The sequence below is a fragment of the Hyalella azteca genome, unplaced genomic scaffold, assembly GCF_000764305.2.
Source record: "Hyalella azteca isolate HAZT.00-mixed unplaced genomic scaffold, Hazt_2.0.2 contig15339, whole genome shotgun sequence".
NCBI lineage: Eukaryota > Metazoa > Arthropoda > Malacostraca > Amphipoda > Hyalellidae > Hyalella > Hyalella azteca.
This window is the reverse complement of record NW_025945195.1, coordinates 110,314-135,113: the sequence shown is the minus strand read 5'-3', so window position 1 is coordinate 135,113 and position 24,800 is coordinate 110,314. Positions and strand designations below refer to the sequence as shown.

At 39.1% G+C, this 24,800-nt stretch overlaps 1 protein-coding gene across 1 annotated transcript; it reads left to right on the top strand.

Annotated features, from left to right (window-relative positions):
* Positions 1 to 644: 644 nt before the first annotated feature.
* LOC108675904 lies at positions 645 to 23,263 on the top strand (the record flags this gene model as incomplete). The annotated part of the gene is made up of 22 exons (XM_047884374.1): positions 645 to 735; positions 2,019 to 2,111; positions 3,861 to 3,940; positions 4,197 to 4,310; positions 4,822 to 5,500; positions 5,922 to 6,033; positions 6,514 to 6,674; positions 8,224 to 8,425; positions 9,140 to 9,340; positions 10,381 to 10,599; positions 11,248 to 11,407; positions 12,495 to 12,575; positions 12,838 to 12,982; positions 14,193 to 14,267; positions 14,435 to 14,572; positions 14,994 to 15,120; positions 15,517 to 15,622; positions 16,501 to 16,637; positions 17,382 to 17,952; positions 19,856 to 20,039; positions 20,937 to 21,153; positions 21,665 to 23,263. Coding segments are annotated over 22 exons (3,980 nt in total), but the record flags the coding sequence as incomplete, so codon positions are not given.
* Positions 23,264 to 24,800: the final 1,537 nt, after the last annotated feature.

The following is a 24,800-nucleotide window of genomic DNA, read 5'->3' as shown; positions in this document are numbered from 1 at the left end:
AGAACTTCTCCGTGTAGTTTGAATTACATGGGCGTCTGAGCATCACATTACGAGTGCGCCGACTGCTCAAGCGGCCAGAACTTAGTGCGCATGGTGTTGCTAGAACCAATAACTACAAAAACTGTCAATTCGAGAACGAGGTTTCGTTATTATTCGCTCCTCAATTGTCACTTGACCTTGAGGAATTAAGTTAGTAATAAGCATTCAGATTTCTGCTCTGTCCCTCTAATTTGAACATTATAGTGCCATACCCCGAAATACATTTAATGTAAAGAGACTAATAATAAGAAGCAATGCTGTCATATGGTAGGGATCTTCTATCACGGCGTGCTTCCACCGATCGTATATCTTCCTTTCCTGAAAGCTTGTCAGCGTTTCGTCTCAATCAGAATTAAAAAATCGTTAATGCCGCGGTCAGAAATAACATATTTATTTAGCGGATTAAATTGAAGTTCTATGCCTATAAAATGTTCATTACCATTAATAATCGCGTGTATATTATTTAGGCAGACCCTTCAAGTCGAGATAATCGTTACAATCGTAATCGTAGAAGCGCATTAATATTTATGTTCATTACCCATGAATGAAATTTCAACTCACCAAGTTGTTATATTTTTATTTTAATTTCTTTATATTCCTATCAGACGGCGAGTGGTCCAGCAGCCTGGGCACCGACGCGCCTGATATCAGCCAATTGGACAGCTTTATCAACGATGTGCTGCCTGATAACGCCGGGTGAGTTGTTTATAACGCTGGGTGAGTTACTGATAACGCTTGGTGAATTGCTGATAACGCCGGGTGAGTTGCTGATAACATCGGGTGAGTTGCTGATAACGCCAGGTGAGTTGCTGATAACGCTGGGTGAGTTGCTGATAACGCTGGGTGAGTTACTGATAACGATTGGTGAATTGCTGATAACGCCGGGTGAGTTGCTGATAACGCCGGGTGAGCTGCTGATAACGCTTGGTGAGTTGCTGATAAAGCCGGGTGAGTTGCTGATAACGTCGGGTGAGTTGCTGATAAAGCTGGGTGAGTTACTGATAACGTGGGCTGAGTTGCTGATAACGCCGGGTGAGTTGCTGATAACGTCGGGTGAGTTGCTGATAACGTCGGGTGAGTTGCTGATAACGTCGGGTGAGTTGCTGATATCGCTGGATCATCCTCATCTCTGTACCTGATAACGCTAGCTCAGTCCCTGATAACGCTAGCTTTGTACCTGATAACGCTAGCTCTGTATCTGATAACGCTAGCTCAGTCCCTGATAACGCTAGCTCAGTACCTGATAACGCTAGCTCAGTACCTGATAACGCTAGCTTTGTACCTGATAACGCTAGCTTCGTACCTGATAACGCTAGCTCCGTACCTGATAACACTACTACCTGGCTACTTGACTGAATTTTCGTGTGCTAGATAAAGTGGTGGGTTTTATGTGTATTGTACTACACCATTTTTCGTGTGCTAGATAAAGTGGTGGGTTTTATATGTATTGTTCTACACCATTTTTCAAATCAAATTACAGAAATGGTGACAATAAGTCACGGCAGGGAGCAAAAGAAACTAACTTATGAATTAACCTCTGATCTAACTTATGAACTAACTTATGAAATAACTAATGAACTAACTAATGAACTAACTTATGAACTAACTTATGAACTAACTTATGAACTAATTTATGTACTAACTTATTAACTAACTTATGAACTAACTTATGAACTAAATTTCCTAACTTATGAACTAACTTATGAACCAACTTATGAACTAATTTATGAACTAACTTTTGAACTAACTTTTGGACTAACTTATGAACTTACTTATGAACTAACGTCCACGCCCAGTATCTCTCCTCGGTGAAGCAACTTCCATTAATTATTACGTATCACTAATATGCTTTTTTGCCGCGCCGAGCTTGGTCAGGATGATCTAAATGAAAGCAGAAACTGCATCGCTATTTGGATAATGTTTTACTCATTCCTCTGAGTGTACGTGCTTTGTATGAAGCTATTTGTACGTGCCATCAGATACCTCGACGTCAGCGCTAGCGACGACTACCGTCGGCTGGCCGACCATAAGCCGACCATCACCCACCCCCACCCCGAGCAACTGGTCTACAGGTGATCTTTATTTATCTCTTAGTTAATCAGAGCATTTTTCCTCTTAATTAATTAAAGACGCTTTGTTCCTCTTCGTCACAAGGAAATTCGTGAAAAATACATAACGTCTTCAAATAATCAGTCCCAAACAGCTCCTTGACGGTCAAGGAGCAACTGTAAGTTCTGTTCATCAGCAACTGTAAGTTCTGTTCATTACTGTTCTCCTACTGGAAATATTGTCGGGGAACATACTGACGAACAAAGTTGTGCAACTTTAACATCGAATGAGCTTCATTTCAATCCGCAGGCCACTTCCAGGTCTCGTTATTATTATAAATCTACTGAAACCATCCTATATTCACCAATCGATATCCAGAAAATACTATCCACAGAAATTGCTTTACCCCGAGCCTCTTAGAACAACAACGCTCCAGTCCTATAGTCAGAACTCATCTCTAATCCTGCCAGCATTTTATTCAAGAGGACTGTCCCATGACTCTATTCATCATCACTGAATACAATGAATTCCTCACATGAACACGCCCAAATTACCTCGGATGTGATAAATTACCTTCGACAGTTGAAATCGTATGCGGGTTCCCCTCAGTTTTATCAGCTCGATGACACCTGCGTGGCCCCAGCCGTCCGGAGAAAACCAGAGCAATCTGGAACTTTTCAGTCATTCTTCACTGTCTTTTTGCTGTACGATTCTTGCTGAAATTTTCTTCGAAATAAATTGTCATGTAACCTGCATCAAGCACGTTCAATTTTTCTCCAATGCCAGAATTTCACACGAACTCACAATCAAATAAAAATCGACAAAATAAGAATTTTGTGCTAGGCCCGTTTGAGCTGCATGCAAGAATAGACTCGGACAAATTCTTGTATAAATTACATAAATTACCATATTATTTCAGTGCTTGAATGAACAGATATATTCATTAGATCATTAACAGTTTAACAGTTGCTAACAGTAGCTGTGTATAGATCTTTTATCACGATTGGGATGAGGAAAGCAACTCGATTGGTCCTTATCACCGCAGAATCATTGCCTGATAAGAAGACACGTGCTGTATGCTGCCTCCGTGCCTTCTTCTGTATATTATACGTCACGTGCTGCATGCTGCCTCCGTGCAGTCTTTTGTATATTATACGTCACGTGCTGCATGCTGCCCCCGTGCCGTCTTTTGTATATTATACGTCACGTGCTGCATGCTGCCCCCGTGCCGTCTTTTGTATATTATACGTCACGTGTATATTGTACGTCTATTTAAAAGCGCACGTGTCGTTTGGTATACAATTGCTTCCAAGGAACAGAATTTGCCTTGCCAACTATTGGATCGAAATGATTCGTTTCCCGTATTTAAAATATACGAAAGCGCTAGAAGTTGACTTACAAGCTGAAGTTTAAAAAAAGATTAAAAGTTTCAATTTCTTTTAATACTTATTTCGATGGATAGCAGGCACAAAATTAATTAAATTAGGGAGTGAGTTTTTTAATTAGTTTTAATTAGTGAGATGAAAGTTTTTTCCTAGGCCTAAAAAATTTGTTCTATCACCATAGTTGAAGGCAGGCACTATGTAGGTATCAGCTCTAGCCTCGTCTCAGGTGATAGATCCAAGATGTTGAAATGCTTTAGTGTGACATATTCACAAAAAATCACAAACTCTATATACTGGTTTATTTTTAACCTTGAAATTTCCCAAATACAATTAATTAATTCGCTTTCATTCCCCCGAATAATCATTCGTTGACATTTTCATCCCCAGCCACGCCCTGCCTGAGAGTCCCCCCGATTCGGGGTCTGAGCCCCTCTCCCCCCTCACCCCCCACTTCTCCCTCCGACCTAGTGAGTCATAAATCTTCGTATAAAATCTGTAGAAATCGTATTCATTTTTGGAAATTTTGGATCACAGGAGAGAGCAACTGTTATAGTTTTAACTTCATTTTGTTTAGCTAAAGAAATGGAAATTTCATTGATTATGATCTTCAAGATGTCGATATAATCTACTTCCTAAGTTTATTCATAAGTACCATCATCAACTGACACTATTTCAATGGCATAATCTATAAGCTCTGAAGAATGATTATGAATTACTTGTTAGCAGTCACAGCTGATGCCTCACCTCACCCCGCTACGAAGAGGCGACGGGGGGAGGCTGGGGAGGTGATCGGTCTGCAGACCGGCGCATGCGGCAAAGAGGACGGCCCAGACCCAAGTAAGAGAAGGGCAGACCCAAGTAAGAGAAAGGCAGACCCAAGTAAGAGAAGGGCACATCCAAAGTAAGAGAAGGGCAGACCCAAGTTCGAATAGTTGTTAGAATGTCCCTGTCTCCTTACGAGCAGTAGGCTTGCAGTGAGCTCGAGCCCGTCATTCTAACACTAGTACCAAAGGAAGTTTGGGTCTCTTGCTGCTGGTGAGAGAAAATACGACAATAATGTTTACTAAAAATACTGTAAAGATCTTCTACGTGGACCTTCTTCCAATTAAATTATTTTATTTAAAATGAAAACTCAGAATTATGATATACTTTCGTGAACGACCCATGGAGGTAGAACTATTGTTTATACAGTAATACTCATTTTGCTGAAATAGTGTGCCTTTAAATGACTTTTTGATTGAAACACTTGATTGAAACTTTAAATGACTTTTGATTGAAATGAAACTATGTTCGTAGATTTTCAAGTGACAAGAAATATTTATTTTTAATTATGTCTATAAACTTCCAGATTCACAAGCTGTAAGCATCTCTAAAATTTCTCCTCTGTCAATTCCGAGCCGCGGATATGCCAATGAATCCTTGCCTGGCACCGCCGGGGCTCCGCCGCGTCCTACGGGCACATCGGGTCCTACTCGGACGCCAAGCCTCTCCATGCCTGCGGCTCATATTTCGCTCTTGGATCACAGAATTCATACTCAGTTCGATGTCACCCGAGCTGTTAAGTCAGGAACGACAGATCTGGGCGCCACCTCCATAGATTACACCGAAAATCTTGTAGATTACCAGAGCTCGTGTAACGTCGGACGTGTGGCGTCTGTCACACAACAATTGTCTTCTCCAGCTTTGCGTTCCATTACAGTAAATGAGAAATACCTCGGTAATTCATCACTGCCTGATTATGAACGCTTTCGCTACGGATGTCAGAATCCCAATTTTTCTCGCGATCACCAAGCATCTTCTAGCATCACGTCACAAAAGCCTTCTAGCAACGGGGGTCTATTTTCTCATGGTGGTCTGGAGCAAATGAATCAAGACTCGTCGATGTCGACGACCTCAGAAGATCACTCAAGAGACCCTGGGTCAGGCAGCGTTCATGACTGCGACTATGGCGCCCAGCATAGCCTTCAGTTCGTCCCCTTCCAGCCGGCCACGTGGTGCGCTCTCCTTGATGCCGCCACTCAACAGATGTAAGAAAAAGAAACTTTAGTGTTATAGAAGTGAAATGTTAACACGTTTTAGATAATAATATCTGTCATTGTCATGTTTTTAATTACTAATAGTCGTGACGAAGAGCATCCTTTGTCGAAGAGCATCCTTTGACGAAGAGCATCCTACACTATTAATATCTGTCTTTGCCGTGCTTTTAGTTGCTGATAGTCGTGACGAAGAGCAATATACTAGCATGTAGACTAAAGGTGAACCCTTTTCCCACAAAGTGCAAGTCTCGTTTCGAGTACTTAAGATACGAATAGCGTTGACTATGGTTAATGTATTTGTAGATGTGTCTGTAGTCCAGATATCAACAAATAGCATTGACAACGGTTAATATGTCTGTAGATAACGTGTATGTAGACCAGATGTCAATCATTTTCTACTGTTTACGTTCAGACCGCCGCCGACGCTGGACGTGAGCGCTGACAAGGGCTTCACATTCTCCGCGGTCGACGACGCCTTCGTGTGCCAGAAGAAAAATCACTTCCAAATTTCCATTCAGGCTGAGGTGAGTTCTTGGAATATTTGTCATGACAGAGATTGTCAAAAAATCTCAGTGAATTATTTTGTAAAAAAAGTTACAGAATTTAATTGATTAAATTCGTGATTATTTTGAGATATATTTTTCGCTGTCTGAGTAAGTAAATCCTCGACAACATTGAGTATCGTGAAATTCAAATGTGTTTGAAAAGTTTGAACCTGATCAGTATTCTTTTCAAAAGATAAACGAATCATTAGTATTCTTTTCAAACGATATATTCATTTGTCCCCATGTTAATTTTATTCTATGATTATTTACCCTTGACTATTTTCAAAACTAAGTTTTGCAATACTAATTTTAGTTTATTGGCATAAATATTGTCAAAGTTGCGAAGGGAATTATTTAGTCTTCCTCGCCAATCTCCCCACAGCACATCTGCTCTTATAAATAACCTGCTAAATGAAACAGGTGCTTTTTTTATTATAAGTAACCTGCTAAACGAAACAGGTGCTAGCGTCGCCTCACTACGCGAGAGCGGACGACAAGACGCTGCCGCTCAGTCACTTCCAGCTGAACTTTTACGGAGTCCGCAGTGAGAACCTGGAGCAGAAGATCAAAGTGGAGCAGAGCCAGAGCGACAGGAGCAAGAAGACTTTCCACCCTCGCAGGTTAATAGAATAGAATAGAAGTGTCGGCACTGAAGAAATAGGCCCATGGCCTGTTGCCGATTCCTGTACTTTTCGTGACTTAATTCACAAGAGATCCGGCCTTTGGAACCTGATCTTTCCATAACTGACGATTGATTAAAATAGCTGCTGTACTTATTGCCTCGTCCGTAATAGACTTTCCACCCTCGCAGGTTAATAGAATAGAATAAAAGTGTCGGCACTGAAGAAATAGGCCCATGGCCTGTTGCCGATTCTTGTACTTTTCGTGACTTGATTCACAAGAGATCCGGCCTTTGGAACCTGATCTTTCCATAACTGACGATTGATTAAAATAGCTGCTGTACTTATTGCCTGGTCCGTAAGGTGCTAGGCATTTTAAGACTGAACATATGCTCCTGCATAGCTTCGCCTAGTGTCTAGTCTGTTCTTGAAGGCGTTCATACTCGGAGCGTCAACGATGCTATCAGGGAGGCTGTTCCACATGTCGGTGACTCGAAGCCAGAAGAAATGTTGTCGCATGGATGTGTTACAACGCAGTTTTTTTAGTGTATAGCCGTGGCCCCGGTGTTGGTTCTTGTTTCAAATTCTAGTAATTCTTCTGGGACCTTGTATAAACCGTGGGTTAATGCTCATCATTTCTCTTTGGTATTTATTAACTTTTCTGGATAATTCTGTTCGAGTCAATGTTTCTAAAAACCTGCTGTTGCAAGTTTTTTCTTGCTAAGGATCATTTTGGTATCTATGGTGATTCGATAATCTGTGACTTTGCTGGAAAAATACAAGTTATTAAGGTATTATTTTGATCATTTATAAAAGTTTTTTTTTTAATTCCCCAGGATTTCTGGGTAGGCTAACTCTTTTTAAAATAAACAAGCTATCAGTTTTCGGGATAAAATTCCATGTTTTTAGTTGAAATTATTCATCATGGAGCGGCCTCAAAAATTTTCTTATGTAGTAGGTAATAGGCGAATACTCGTGATTTAGTTTAAAAAAAGTAATCATTCACTGCCTCCGTAACAGTAGTCTTGGTTCGCATGGTAATAATTACTATTTTGTCTTAAAATATTTTCTCTCGGAAAGAACATCTTGCCATATGATTGAAGAAGTGCCCTGCTATTCATTATTCGATTATTTCTACTGAAATAAAGTCAGTATATTGTTTATAAATCCTTCATCTCCATATAATCGCGCATGTTTGCCTGGTTGAAAGTGTCATTATGACATTGATGTCAATTTTAATACAGTAGTTCAAAGAGCCAACGACTGCAATTTGTCCGAAATAATGCTCTGACCTAAACAAATACGGTGGCCGAGTGCTTATGATCTCGAAGATTGAAGCAGCGAGTTGTGGGTTTGAAACCCGCAGCGAACTGGGAAAGTTCTTGTCGAAACCGGCAAGGTGGTCGTGCGTTTATGCACAGTAAGATGAAACCGCAGTGAGGTTCGAGTTCGAGACCCGTAGGAAGCTATGAACATTTTTTCATGTTCGAAATCGTCAACACTGATATTTCTTCATTATAGATTGTAATTTTAGTGCCTCGTCCTTCAGGCTTGAGCTAGTGGCGGACCGGGTGTCTCGGGAAACAGTTGTGCGGCTGCATTTCTCCGAGACGACGCACAATAATATGCGCAAGAAGGGGAAGCCCAACCCCGAGCAGCGCTTCTTCAGGCTCGTGGTCGCCCTGGAGGCGGTCAGTGGGGAGGCTGTGCTCACCGTCGTCAGCAGGGCTTCTGGCAACATCATCGTCAGGGTCAGCATGGTCCAGAGCCTCCAATAGCAGGGTTTAGGACCTCCAATAGCAGGGTTCAGGACCTTCAATAGCAGGGTTCAGGATCTTATAGCAGGGTTCAGCAGGGTTCAGACCTTCAACAGCAGGGACAGCATGGTTCAGGACCTTCAATAGCAGGGTTCAGGTCCTTCAATAGCAGGGTTCAGGGCCTTCAATGGCAGGGTTCAGGGCCTTCAATAGCTGGATTCAGGACCTTCAATAGCAGGGTTCAGGTCCTTCAATAGCAGGGTTCAGGACCTTCAATAACAGGGTTCAGGTCCTTCAATAGCAGGGTTCAGGTCCTTCAATAGCAGGGTTTAGGTTCTTCAATAGCAGGGTTCAGGACCTTCAATAGCAATCTCAGTTCAATTACTCAACTATTAAATGATTATATAACACTGTAACTGTATCAAAAAAATGTCCGGCAAGAGGAATTAAGCTCCAGTAAAAGAATTTGTTAAGTCAAATCCACAATAGGTTAAGCTACCAATATGTATTGTACCGTATTACATAGTATTTTTATCACTATCTTACCGTTTAAAAGGAATTCATATATTTACAGTTACTGTTTATATGGAATGGTTACTGTTAATAAATGAATTATATTGTTTTGTCATTTACTTAACATAATTCATTGGCTAATGTATTAATTATTATATGCAGTATTCCTTACCATATATGACATACGTGGCGCAGGCAAGTAACCCTGGTCAGTTCGAGAGTGACGTGGAGCAAGCGTTCGTACGAGGGGCGGCGCCCGACAGCCTCTACCACGTCGGCCGCGTGGGCATCAACACCGACCGTCCTGACGAGGCGCTGACAGTCCATGGCAACGTCAGACTCACAGGGCACCTCCTGCACCCCTCCGACGCTAGGGCCAAGACCCACATCAAAGAGGTGACCATACGTAAATGTTTGTTATGGACGTGCCAATACAGCATATGGATTTAACTGATGACTTTAAAATTTAAATACTACTGCACCCCTCCGACGCTAGGGCCAAGACCCACATTAAAGAGGTGACCACACTTGAATGTTTGTTATGAACAAGACTCACATCGAAGAGGTGACGACGTTAGACACTTAGATGTTTATTATGAACGTAATACAGAATATTAATTTATTTTATTTTGTTGCACCCCTCCGACGCTAGGGCCACGGCCCACATCAAAGAGGTGACCACAGGTAAATGTTTGTTGTGGAAGTGCCAGCCAATACAGAAATATTGATTTATTTTATGTTTCTTATTTGTCTTGTTTGAGGAAGATAGTTGGTCGCGCCTCGACACCCATGAGCAACAGCGCTGAAACTTGCAGATCTTAGAAGTGACAACGCGTGACAATAATGTTTCTATTATGCACGAGGTTATAGAGAATATTGATTGTTTGTTGTATGTGTTACGGTAGTGAAAGTGTTTATATTGACTGTTTGTTGTATGTGTTATGGTAATGAAAGTTTTTATATTGACTGTTTGTTGCATGTGTTATGTTATGGTAATGAAAGTGTTTTATTGATCTATTGTTTTATGTGTTATGGTATTGAAAGTATTTATTTTAATTGTGTGTTATATGTGTTACGTTAATGAAAGTGTTTATTTTGATTGTTTGTTCCATATTTTATGGTAATGAAAGTGTTTGTATTGACTGTTTGTTGCATGTGTTATGGTAATGAAAGTGTTTATATTGATTGTTTGTTGCATGTGTTATGGTAATGAAAGTGTTTATATTGATTGTTTATTGCATGTGTTATGGTAATGAAAGTGTTTATATTGATTGATTGTTGTATGTGTTATGGTAATGAAAGTGTTTATATTGATTGATTGTTGTATGTGTTATGGTAATGAAAGTGTTTATATTGATTGTTTGTTGCATATGTGATGTTGCTCAGGATATTTGGTAATGAAAGTATTTTCATGGTAATGAAGTGTTTGGCCGCAGCTGGACACCCAGGAACAGCTCCGGAACGTGCAGAGCCTGCGGGTGGTCAAGTATCAGTACAGGGAAGACTTCGCGAGACCCGCCCGTCTGGAGCGACTCTGGGACACGGGCGTCATCGCGCAGGAGGTGGAGAAGGTCCTGCCTGACGCTGTGGGGAGCAAAGGAGACGTTCTGCTCGCCGACGGCAACAAGATTGAGAATTTCCTGGTTGTCAATAAGGTAAGGGGGCTGTGGTCCCTCAATGGGGAGCTGTGCTGCCTCAATGGAGAGCTGTGCTGCCTCAATGGGGGCTGTGCTGCATCAATGGGGAACTGTACCACCTCAATGGGGAGCTGTACCACCTCAATGCTTTCAAAGAGTCCAAAGCATCTTGAAGTCGTTGTTCCATGCCTTTTGCCATGCAAGTTCTATTAATGGATAATTTGTTCTTTGTTGCCTTCTCAATGCATTTCCCATTCTACCTCATGGCGCTTGTACTTCATGACCAAACCCACAGGACCGCTGTGCATAGAGAATATGAGCTCGGTCGAGGAGCCCGACAATAATATTACTTTAAATTTTTAAACATTGATATATATATATTACAATAGTTCTTGTTCTGACTGTTTGCCAACCTTATGACCGCCTTAACATGGAGAACGTAGGCTCGGTCGAAGAGCTCAGCAATAATATAACTTTATATTTTTTTTCAAATATTGATATAAAAATCACATTAGCTCTTGTTCTGATGGTTAATCGAACTTAGGACCGCCTCTACATGGAGAACGTAGGCTCGGTCGAGAAGCTCAGCAACAATATCACTTTATCATTTCAAACATTGATACAAAAATTACAATAGTTCTTGTTCTGACTGTTTGCCAACCTTAGGACCGCCTTTACATGGAGAACGTAGGTGCCGTCAAGGAGCTCTGCAAGGTAACCGACAACCTGGAGAACAGGATAGACGAGCTCGAGAAAATCAGCCAACAAATTGCGCGTGTCAGGAGACATGACAGCCGCCGCTCCTGTGCCTCCCTCAGGAGCACCAGTGAGTCCTGCCTCTCATGGATGTATGTCCCGCGACCTCCGTGACATTTTGAATAATTATTTAACAACATTTTTTATGAAAGTTTTCTTTCTTAAATATAACGAATTTTCTGAAAAAATCAATAGAACTTTCCTTTTTTTGAAAAAAGGAATCACCAATTTCCTACTAATTTCTTTTAATTTCTTATTATAGAGGTAGCTCATTTCCCTATTATCCTTTTTCATTTAGGTATATTGAACTTCGTTTGTATATACATATGCATACCAGTCTATTTGTTTCTATATATCAATACAAGTCTATATGATTGTATATATGTGTGGAGGTTTATTTGTTAGTACTGTTCTTTATTTTTTATAGCATCAGCATTGTCTATAGAGACTACATCAAAATTTCATATCTTTCCATCTCTCCGTTCATTCAACTACCATCTTGTATTGATCATTGCTTGCAAGCCTTAATTTGGTTCATCATAACCTCATGCCATTAAATTTTCTCCTAATACATTCAACATTAATTGATTGAAGTTAATTAATTGGTTATTTTTTGTCAAATAAATAAGATTACTATACTATCAATATTCATTAACCATTAAAATAATAGTTTTAAACGTCTTTATATCATAAATTCACTAAAAAGAAGCGATTTCATCACTCAATCTTGGTTGCAAATTTCCCCTGCTGAGCGATATCAAGTCTCACAATCTTGATTGCAGCTCTCATATCCTGAGCAACATCAAGTCTCACAATCTTGGTTGCAGGTCCCATGTCCTGAGCAACATCAAGTCTCACAATCTTGGTTGCAGCTCCCATATCCTGAGCAACATCAAGTCTCACAATCTTGGTTGCAGCTCCCATGTCCAGAGCAACATCAAGTCTCACAATCTTGGTTGCAGCTCCCATATCCTGAGCAACATCAAGTCTCACAATCTTGGTTGCAGCTCTCATATCCTGAGCAACATTAACTCTCGCAATCTTGGTTGCAGCTCTCATATCCTGAACAACATCAAGTCTCGTAATCTTGGTTGCAGCTCCCATATCCTGAGCGACATCAAGTCGCTAGCCTCATTCGGTGCTCGTTTATCTCGCAGGCACGTCGCTGGTGTCAGGCTCCTCCAGGAGCGACGCCGCCTCCCGCGTCTCTGGCCCCGAGAAAGTGTCTTCAATAACCGGTGACCACGAGTTCAATGTTCACATTTTTGAACCTTGACTTGCAAAACCTAATTATTATATAAACCTAAAAACAAATTTCTTTGTTATATCTTCTCCATTAAGTGTAAGAATTATCACGGTAGCATTAGCCCTCCTGGAGTATTCGGTATAAAAGTTATATATAGGCTGATGCGACCCGTACATATATATTGGGTATAAGAGTTAATACCCCTTAATAGTAATACTCTATTGAATGCAATACTCTCACCGCCCCCCTCCCAGGCTGCACGAAGAGCAGCAGCAGCTGCCCCAACACGGCCAACAAGCGGCGGCCAGCACCACACAACGACCCAGCGTCTGCCGAGCACTGCACCAACAAGACCCTGCAGATGACCACCGTGGTGCTGGTGTGCATCATGGCTCTGTGGTGAGTGAAGTGATGTGTGTTGAGGTGGACGTACTGCACCATATTGCTGTTAGGATAGAATAGAATAGAAGTGTCGGCATTGAAGAAAATAAGCCCATGGCCTGTTGCCGATTCTTGAATTTTTCGTTACTTGATTCACAAGGGATCCGGCCTTTGAAACCCGATCTTTCCATAACTGACGATTGATTGAGATAGCTGCTGGACTTATTGCCTGGTCCGTAATTTGCCAGGCATTTCAAGACTGAACATATGCTCCTGCATAGCTTCGTCTAGTATATTCTTGAAGGCGTTCATACTCGGAGCGCCAACGCCGCAATCAGCTAGGGAGGCTGCATGTTCCACATGTCGGTGACTCGAAGCGAGAAGAAATTTTGTCGCATGGATGTGTTATAACGCAGTTTTTTTAGTTTATAGCCGTGGCCCCTGGTGTTGGTTCTTGTTTCAAATTCTAGTAATCCTTCTGGGACCTTGTATAAGCCATGCGTATACTTGTATGCTTCAATGAGGTCCCCGCGGGTAAAGACCAATGAGGTCTTTATTAATTTGACCTTCAATATGTTTGGAAAATTTCAACTCATTGTCGATATTAACTCTAAATGTATTTTCATTGTCGATTTCGACATCATCACTCTGTCGTTGCAACCGTGTATTCTCATACTGTAATCTTGCTGTTCATTATTCTTGTTATCGAGCTCGTTTTAGTCTATATTTCTTGCGTCAGTTCGGACTAAATTATTTGACACCATTGATCCCGCGGTGCGTGAATCTGACTTGATGAGCGGTTGGAACGCGAGAACCTTACCGTGGTACCCTTGCCGCATAGTATTATTACGTGGTAACCAGGCCGGGTATGAGTTTCATTGTGTTATGGTACGTGGTAACCTTGCTAATTAGTAGTTTCACCGGGTTATGGTGCGAAAGTTCATTGACGCTTCTGTGTTGTAAAATATTATGGTATGGAGGTTTGCAGGAGGCTTGAGAGGTCAGTGTGGTGTTCAAAACTATTCATGTACTCACTACTCCTACACCGTCTCACTCTTCGGTACAAAATCAAACATTTGAAGGATGCATTGAATAATTGTCTTCTGAATAATCAATTGTTAATTCAATAATTTGCTGTAATTCAATCAATAATTCAATCAATAATTTGCTGTAATTTTTTGGTTATATTGAATGACGTGGATTAATGAATGTTTAAATGATGGCGCAGCCTGCTGGCGATGGCCGCCATTTACATCATGGATTACATCGACCGCAGAAGTCAGAACGATGACGTTACCACTGAGTGAGTGATCTCCACTTCATATTGTTGTGATAAGTTATTATTATTATTATTATTAAGTATCTATTGCTATTCACTGTCAATAAATGTTGATATTATTGTAGTTCTCATGACTTAAATTGAAGAAGTAACATAAGAGGCTTCGCTGCTAACGTTTCAACTTTTTCAAGGATTTTTGAGGTTACAACCTCGCTAAGCTACACAACCTCCATACCGCTCAACCTCTCCTCCCCATACTTCAACCCCAGCACCACCGCTCCGATTTCTACTCAACCTGACACGACTTCAACCATTTCCCAATTCACTACGTGGGTATCGATGGCAAACGCACTAATGTTGTTGAATATAAAGTTGTTAATATTGACAATACAATGTTATTTAATATTATATAATATGATAAAATGGAGATCGTTCTATATTTTATTTAGTATCTCCGAACATAATTGAAGGCAATTCAGGTACTTAGAACTTATGTTGAATATTTTATAACATAATTACCCGTGTTAAATTTCAGTAGTACATTTTTATCTTGATTCGGTTAGATTAGAACGTTGTAAAACTATGCAGTCTGACGATATTAAAGAGCAATTTAGACATTTCGAACATCTATATTTTATATTGCATAACAAACGTGAAAGTAATTTACGTACATAAGGCCAAAATAATAGATATTGCACAAAACGTGTCTAAAAGCAATTTACATAATTTAAATTGCATGTGGCCCAGCAGGAGGTCGACTGGGGCACCGTCAGAGGGCCCCAGCAGCACCGTGAGTCCCTACCAGCCCGTGCGCCCCCCAGTGCTGGGCAAGCCTCCAGACTGCGACGCTGCCATCATCGACGACACCAACTGCCCGGTGCGCAGTGTTAACCCATCCATTGCATGTGTCATGTGTTTCTAGTGCATGATAATGGAATGCGTCTCCAATGTATTCCCCGGGTTGCATTTCTGATCGGATCTTTCCCTACTGGATCTTTATACGTTTGAATTTATTTTCACTTTACGTACATATTAACAATAAACTGAAGTGGTATTTGGAGTAGTTCCGGCGATGGACCATATGCCTAGTCGCCATGTATATATTCCTTGCGATCAAGCAAATATTTCGAAATCAGATAGGTAAACTTGGTCAATCAAATAGTTCCTAGTTAACTTAACCTATGAAGTGTTTTTGACACTTTCTTCAGCATCATTCATATCGATTCATAATTTGAAATTGAAGGTGAATAATGTAATATTTGTACACGAGCAGATACGATGTTGCGTTGGCGACAGTGCTGGAAGTTGGATGCGGCAACCGCTGCGCACCACCGCCACCATACCTTACGTGCTCGTGACGCGCAGCCACCGTGTTCAGGGTACGTATATACGTAGCCTAGTGGCGCAGTATGCTCCTTCAGGGTACGAGTATACGTAGCCTAGTGGCGCAGTATGCTCCTTCAGGGTACGAGTATACATAGCCTAGTAGCGCATTAAGCTCCTTCAAGCCGAAATTAATATGCCTCAAGAAATCTCTTGAGTCTCTCACAAGTGTCAGCGTTGATGAACATGACTGTGCATTATTCAAATACTATGCATTTTGGCGCGCACCAATTTTGTATCGCTCGCCAACTTTATGCCTTGCAAGGTTCTGTATTTATGCTAAATCATCATATCTGCTGTTTCATACACTTTCGGCATTGTTAGTTCAATGTGGCGCGAAACAAGCGAAGTTTAATCCTCAGTTTCTCCGGGGAATTGAAGAGGGAACATCCATGCAGACTTGTGTGGCTGACGCCTATGACAGAATAGGCTTTAAAAAATAGGCGTTAAAGCAAGAATTCAGTAAAAAAATTACGTTGAGGGGACGTCGTAAGAAAACGCAGTCCTGATCTAACGCGAATACAACCTAAACCTTACGTCAATGATACTTGAGTCACCATCGTAATTTAAGTCGCCATCATCAGTCAGAAAACATATCTTATCAAAAGAATTGACACCAATTTTATAATTACATTAAATAAATAACACATTTAATTTGCTTAAATCAAAAACACAATAAAATTATTTCTATTACATATGTATTACATCGTTTATACCTTAGGCAACCGAGTAAAGTGATGATGCAAGTGACGTGAAGTGTGAGTCATTGACAGTAGGAGTTCATAAAGTGAGATCAATATCATCAGTTGGAAAAGAGATAATGTTTTTCAGTTTTCATGGAATCATTTTATCTACCCAAACAATATTTTTTCAGGAACTTCCGTGTTATCTCTGGAGCCCATCAGCAGCAGCAATTTGGACTCAGCATTGATAACGAACAAGCTGTCAACCAGCGACCCAGATAACTTTTCCCGAGAGGCCGCTGATGAATATGAGTCCATCAGGTTCAAGGTAATCACGATTTTTACAACACTTCTCTTTAACTTCACTTCTTGTTTGTTTGTCTGCCTGTCTGTGTGTCTGCTACAAATCTTATAATCAAAATTTAACACACTTCTACTTATCCTATTGATCTGAAATTTTGCACACTTGCGTAAAGATGGAGACAATGCAAGAATCATATGACAAAATAAATTATTTTAAAAATTAATTTTTTTATATTAAAAAAATTGAAATAATTATTTTGTCAGCTACAAATATTATAACTGATATTTGACACACTTTTACCTGTCCAATTTATCTGAAAATTTGCACACTTGTGTGAAGTCGGAGGCAATGCATGAATCAGTTGACAGAATAAATAATTTTTAAAAAATATTTTATATATTGAAAAAATTGAAATATTATTTTTTTAATATTAAAAAATAGAATGAGAAATTCATTTTACGTCTTTAACATTGGAGACACTGGATTCTTTAGAAGTGTTTTCTTTAAAAAGTAATTTTTAAACGTACATTATTTATATTTAATGACTGCTTAGAACATTAGCATATTTCTTCATAGCCTACACTGGTGAATGTGTATGTTTTCTGATTATTATTCTGCACGGATCAATTGCCCTAATTTAGAATATTCAACCACTATATTCCGCACATTCTTACTATGAACGGTGTTCATAGGTGTTTATAACAATGGAAATATTACTAATCTCAGTTCAGAGCTCATCTCACCATGAACAATATACTGTTCTTGCAGCCGCTGCCGAGCAAGAAAGCAAATGCCCACTATGGGATATTTTCCCGCCACCGCGCACGGCAGGGAGAGTACCAACCTTCCCGCACGCGGAAGATCAAGCAGACGATTAGTAAGCGCGATGTGTCCAGCGGCAAGCATGTACACCCTAAACAAAAACTTTATAAGAATCGTCTCTTGAGATATGAAAGTACCAAATGGAAGAGGCGTTATAGGAGGCATTTAGCTTCACATGTGATAGCTCCGAATTGCGACCATTCGATTCTAGGGTTTCGGAGGAGTGGATCATCAAAAAATATATTTAACAATAGCATAGTAATTCCAATTCGTGACTACGGCAAACGAGCTTCTAGAATTCCTAATATCAGATCGGCTTTTCAATTTACGGATCATCAATTTGTAAATTACAACTCAACTCCTGGTCTACACGTGGCGGATTTGTCGGCAACACGTTCCGCTTCTCGCCACAATAGTGACCATGAAGATGAAGTGCAAGATACGTCCAGGTCAAGGAGATCTATTGGCATGGTATCACTATCGCTTTCTGACGATGGCAGCGAGAACAGCCAGCAACGTGAGTATATCTCATGCGTCACATTTATAGAGACAATATGTTACATCGCATTTATTCGCTATATGCATCATAACTTCGAGTAAATGCAGGCGGCGACATAACAGGAAATGTTTTTAGATGAAATTAAGAAGTTTGGACAATGGAACCATGTTTTTGTTGCCTCTACAGTAGCGTCATTAGACTCATTTTAGTGGTTTTCAGCCCACTAAAAAATTCTTAAGACAATCAATATAATTTTATGTTCATTCATAAAACTTATTTTTCTTTGCAAAAAAATGCCAACAAATTCATCATAATATGGTCTGAAAATAAGTTGAAATAAATAATCATACAATCAATATTAACTTAAATATAGTCATAAATTTAAGAAGCTTCGCCCCTCCAATGTCTTCAAAACTTGGTAACGCCCTCTATCACTACAATGATCTAGTAAACCAACAATACGCAAGGTTTTTGTTAACAATTCAATCAATGGGCAATCAAACAAATTCAATCGGCAAGGAAGCCGGGCGGTTAAGCACAGCAGAATTGTAGCAGTGCGTTGCGAGTTCGAGACCTCAAATGCTGTGAATGTTCTGCGATGTTAAGAATCGGCGACAGGCCTACGGCCCAATAAAAGCTGAAACCGCTATTATTATTATTATATTATAATGAAGGCAACGCTGTGATTCTGAACGCCGGCGCCTCTAGCATTTAATAAACTGTGACACATATGTCAGTTATTGCATGTATCCAATCCTGTTAATTAAGTTTCCTTGCAGTTTATATTGTATGTATATTGTACATACAATATACATACCTTGCAGTTTATATTGTGTACATCGCACTAGAGGATAAGTACTATAATTCAATGACTATTGTTAAGCCAAGTTTTACTAAGTTATGTTTTGCTGAATCAAGTTTTTTTTATGGGGAGCATATCGGTCAAATCTATTTTCTATATTCAGGGAAGGATCATCTCCAAACCTGGTACACATATGTAAAATCGAAAATGACGACTATTTTGTTCATGTGAATTTTTCGAAAAAATGAAAGAAAACGTGAAATTCATAGAAACCGGCCAAAAAGGGGGTACTTTAGAAAATTTAATGCATCATAAAATTTACGTGCCACAACATTGACTGACATATCATTCGATTGGCAAAGACAATATCTAGCGATTGTCGAGTCACTTTTTCAATTTTTTTCCTGATTCTATTATTGCTGTAATGATTTTTCTGAAAAATTTCGAATTTTCGAAATTCCCCCCCCCCATTTTGCAATATATAATCCAAACTAAAACGAAAAAAATGGCTTGGCAATCGCTAGATCTTTTCATGACAAATCGAACGGTATATCTTTCATTGCTGTAGCTTCAAAACTCTAGGAGGAGATAGGTTTCCCGTGAGAGCAGTAGGAGGTTTGCGGGAGAGCCGAAAAACCGCCGACTGGCGGCGCGCGCGCTATGTAAAGGCATATAACGTAACTTGGATACCAAAGGTAAGCGTTATTTCACTCTGAAGTCACTCAGCGATGCAGAGAACGACTACATGCACACCTTCCAGCATGACAGCTCGTGGCTGACTGAGGTGCGAGACCACAGACTGCACATTAATAGATCCCGGACGGAATTATTCACATAGGGTTTTGTTAAGGGGCTCCATCCACCCCCCACCCTTCGGGATCTGCCGTGAACGCACAAATCGACGTACCGAGATGGTTTTCGTACCGTTGGATAGGTCAAAATGCCAGCTTTAAGATGAGACTAGAAACCGGAAAAGTCAAAATTCTCGATTTTGACCGATATGCTTCCCTTAAGTTAAGTTATTCCAAGCAAAGTTTTATTGATTAATATTTTATCAAGTTCTACTCAGTAAAGCTCCACTCATTTAAGTTCTACTCAGTTAAATTATGCTAAGTTAAGTTTCAGAGCCATGCCATCCCGTGATCACCATAGTGGAATTCGACGCGACCATTAACCACCTCTACTGCATGAACACAAGCGACGTCAGCCTTGACGAGTGCCTCAACAGCTCCTCTGTTAACAGAACCTACGCCATTCCTCTCTCAAAGTTCATGAGTAACGTCAACCTCACCTTATCATTCACGTGAGTTATTCACAACATATCCTTTCAGAGACCTGTTTCATTAACGTGTTCTATCTTTTATTAGCTTCTGCTTTACATTCACAAAATACCTGTGGTAACCAAAGCATTAATGTAATCATTTATCAGCTGTCACCGTCTGAATTCACCTGAGTTACTACGTTGCAACCTATCAAAATTGATTTATACATTTTTTGAATGAAGCTTCTCACTTTGAATTCGGAGAGGCAGATTAGAGCAAAAAAAGATAGACAGAACAAGTTTGGTACAGAAATTTACTCGCGATAGTTAATTTAAAATTAGCCCTGGAAGCAGTTTACCTTTAATTTGTAAATCAGCATATGTATATACATGTACTCTGAAGGTACTGAACGCGGCATACCTCCATCATATTACTGTTTGGCACCATCGCAGAAGATAGACCTTGTATATTTCAGCTGGGCACGAATATCGTATGATTTATCTTATGGAATGATAAAGACTGGTAAAAACTATTTGGTCCTTTGTTGTTTGATTTATAAGAATTAAAATATCAACAACCATCAATAAAACTTGGAACCCACAAAATGTTATAAATTCACGGTCACACGAGTAGGAAAACTTCTAAAAAGCTTACACTTCAACCGCTTACCTTGGTTTACTCGTGGTTGTGGATGCTGAACGGAAAAAATGTCATTAATGAAATTCGATGGCTCCTAAACCCCACATTCCTCCTTAATAATTTAAACCAACTTCACCTGAATTCCGCTTCTCTTACCAGCAAACTTGAATTCATACTCATGGAATCATGCAATTAGTGATTCAATACTAAAGATCGATTGACAATAACCAACTTGTTTTGTATTTAGCCGAAAATAAAAACATATGTATTAATATATATTTGTATCCTACTATTTTCAGGTTTTCCAGCCCGGAGTGCGAGGCGACACCCTCCTATTGCCCGTCCTACAACGACACTGGCTTTGTCCCCGAGTTGTGCACTTTTCCGTGGGTTCCGCTACCGTATCCTACGGTTACCGTAAGGTCGCCTCTCGAGCTCCTATTGGCTGATGTTGGTCTGTGGCAGCGCGTGTCTTATCCAATCAGGTTGCCGCTACCAAGTGCTCCGGTAATGGACGTAAGTACACACATCATTTATCGTAGAATCGTTGCTCGCTTATTAAACAATAAATTTGTTTCTTATTTGCGACTAAAACTATTAATTACACTATAGATTAAACTGTCTGATAGCTCTGAGATACAGAAGTACATGGTTGAACTATAGTATTAGTTTTAGTTATTAGTTTATTAATTTATTATTTTTATTCATTAGCGATAGTTCAACTATGCCGAAGTAGATGTCGGGTGCGAGTTCTTCAAAAAGAGTAAACTAACCTAAGTTCCTTTATGGTATTTTCCGAAATGATTTATATGCGAAATTAGGTTGTGATTGACATTCAGGCATGAGTTCTTATACTAAGATCCATTTGCCGCTCTCTGAGAGATAATTTTACCTTTTTAAATATTTTTCGCCATCGCACGGTATTTGATTCAAAGAATTTTTTTCGTGCGATAAAAGTATCCTAATAATTGAAAAGTAAATAATTTTTTTTGAATCTCGTGTTCCTTATTTTGAGTTCTTCTGACAGGTGAACCTCTGCAACATGCCTCCTTCACACGTCGGTCTCTCTTTCGTCGAGATCAATTTGTTCTTCTACAGAGTCTGCGACGAATGACGTGACGAATGGATGCTTGAAAAATTAGTGAATATGGAATGAGTGAACGCGTCGGAAGTCGGCCGGAACTGTTTGCCCCTGGCAAATTCATTTCGCTCTAAGAAATTAGTTCCTATGACCATAATCTTTTTTTAATTCATTTATAAGATGTGAAAACCAATTATGAACAAATAGATCTTTGTTTGTTATGCAGACCATCACATCACCACACAACCTTGGTGATTCTTTCACAGGGAAAGCATGAACTATGGCATATAAATGTTGTTTGAAAATAATAGGTTATTTCCGGCACAATTAAACGTATGCCTTGATTCCGTAGCATCCCGTCCTGATGTACGCTTGGTCATAAACAGAAAATATTACACAAAATTTATGCAGCCATTCATCGTCATTCATTTCTGTCACTCTATAATGTTTCTGATTGGTCAGTACCGAAACATTAATTTGCAGTCATGAGTGCTAATGTAAACCGCTTGTTCAACATTTGTCGCGTAATACGACATGGAAGATACGATCAGTTAACGGACAGGTTATTTGAACTAATTTTCACCATAACTATTTATCAAGCGTCGTCTGTGTTGCGACGTTCAGGTCTCTTCAGGAATAAAGTCAGGTATTCAGACTCGTTACGGTGATGTTATTGTGTTGTTTTGGCTCCCCCATTGTTGTTATTTGGTGTATTATAAAGTTGGATCTTGTGAGTACTTTACATCATACGATCTTTGTTTAATTTAAGGCATGAGTATTGAGTAATCAGTATTATTTGATTATCAAAGCCTGCACATCTTACTTTTACTAATACTTTTTCTTATACTCATTTGCCTCATCTTCATCCTTCACTCGTAGTAATGAGTGAGACTTTGTCCAAAAAGCTATGAATTTTCATGTGGGTCATCCTGACCCAGTAAAGCCAAGCAAAAAGCGTACCGTGCCACGTCCACTCCCTGCTCGCCCTGCGGGTAAGAATGTGTATGATTATTCAGACAATAACCAATTCATTTTTCTTGTAGTTATTTATTCTTTATGCCTACACAGTCTGTTTCTCGGCGAGTTATCTGAGCTATCTTGTTAAGGAGTTCATCCTTGTCATGATATTTAGTCCTTGTCATGATTTTTGATATTTAGATTGATTATTTTTCAATCAGAGTCGTTTGAAGCCCGGCTATTTTGTCAGCCATTTGTAGCGACCAAACATTAATAAGATTACATATATAGGCGACTTATTGGTGCCTGCGCTTAGAGGCGATGATATCAAGAGGATTCCATGGTCTGTAATGTTATTCCTACGAGATTTTGAGTCCGTAAATTTAGAGTTGTGATTAGTAAGACTTCTAATTTATTTATTATAATATATGATAGACTTAAGTGAAGTCTTATTTCTTATTAGGGAATATCTGTTCATTACATGATCTGCAATGCTGTAGCCGCGGGAAAACTTCTCAGTTAGATACTAAAATGAATTGTATGTTACCCGCTTTATATTTATTACACAATGCTTATATTTGTTACAGATTTTGTTGTTTAATTTTATACAAGTCTCGTTCCCATAGGCACAAAACTATCATACTTTATTACAACTGCTTACAAGTCATAAAGGTTTCCAGGGCACCTTTCGATAATTATAATGTTTCATGTTCGCATACCAGTGATTATAATTTATTACAGGCAACGTACAAATATTTCAGTTTTTATTCATGCTCGCTCGCTAATCATCTGAATTGGTAAAATCCCCGCTATCATTATAATTTTTCAGGTACAGCCTTTAATCATTATGTTAAATAATAGCGGGTTTGCTAGACGTTACTCGGGCTTTGTTATTGCCAGCCTTGAATATTCGTTACTAATTATAAAGCTTATATATTCTGCCTTAATAAAACCCATCAAGACCAAGATTTTACATATGGAAGATATGACTTCCATTTTACTCTCGGTTCAAAGTATAGAAAAAATATCTTGCGTTTTTAAAAAGAAATGTACATTACCCAATTACAAAATACAATTTCAATTTTTAATTTAAACCTTTTCTACTCCCTTTCCTCCAGTCATTTCCTCCCATTCCTCCAATCCTTCTTTCTTAATTCTCTTTTTCACAACACTTCTCTTTAACTTCACTTCTTGTTGTTTGTCTGTCTGTCTGTCTGTTACAAATCTTATAATCGATATTTAACACACTTCTACCTGTCCAATCGATCTGAAAATTTTCACACTTGCATAAAGTTGAAGACAATGCATGAATCAATTGACGAAATAAATGATTTCAAAAATTGATTTTTTTTTTCAATATTAAAAAAATTAAAAATAATTTTGTCAGCTACAAATCTTCTTATCAATTTTTGACACACTTCTACCTGTCCAATCGATTTGAAATTTTGCACACTTGCGTAAAGTTGGAGACGATGCATGAATCAGTTGACAGAATAAATAATGTATAAATTAAAAAAATTCATTAAAAAAAATTTAACAATAATTTCGTCTGCTACAGATCTTATAATCCATATATGATACAATTTGACCTGTCCGATCGATCTGAAATTTTTCACAATTGCATAAAGTCAGAGACAATGCATGAATCAGTTGACAGAATAAGTAATGTATAAATTAAAAAAAAATTCATTAAAAAAAATTAACAATAATTTCGTCTGCTACAGATCTTATTATCCATATATGACACAATTTGACCTGTTCAATCGATCTGAAATTTTTCACAATTGCATAAAGTCAGAGACAATGCATGAATCAGTTGACAGAATAAATAATTTTGAAAATTTACAAGATTTTGATATTAAAAAACAAATTTGAAAAATAATTTTTTTTTGTAATTTTGCAAAATTCTCATAATTTTGAATGAACTATGAGATTTTCATCTTATGCAAAGAAAATTTGTCTTAATAGAATTCATCAAATAGTCATCAGTCTGCTTACTGCGATATAATAGAAAATTATATGGAACTTAACAAATAGATTTTGAACCATTCATGCTAATAATTTAAATACCTACTCAATATTACACACTCAAATACGACTTATCACCCTTGAGAGATTTTCTGTG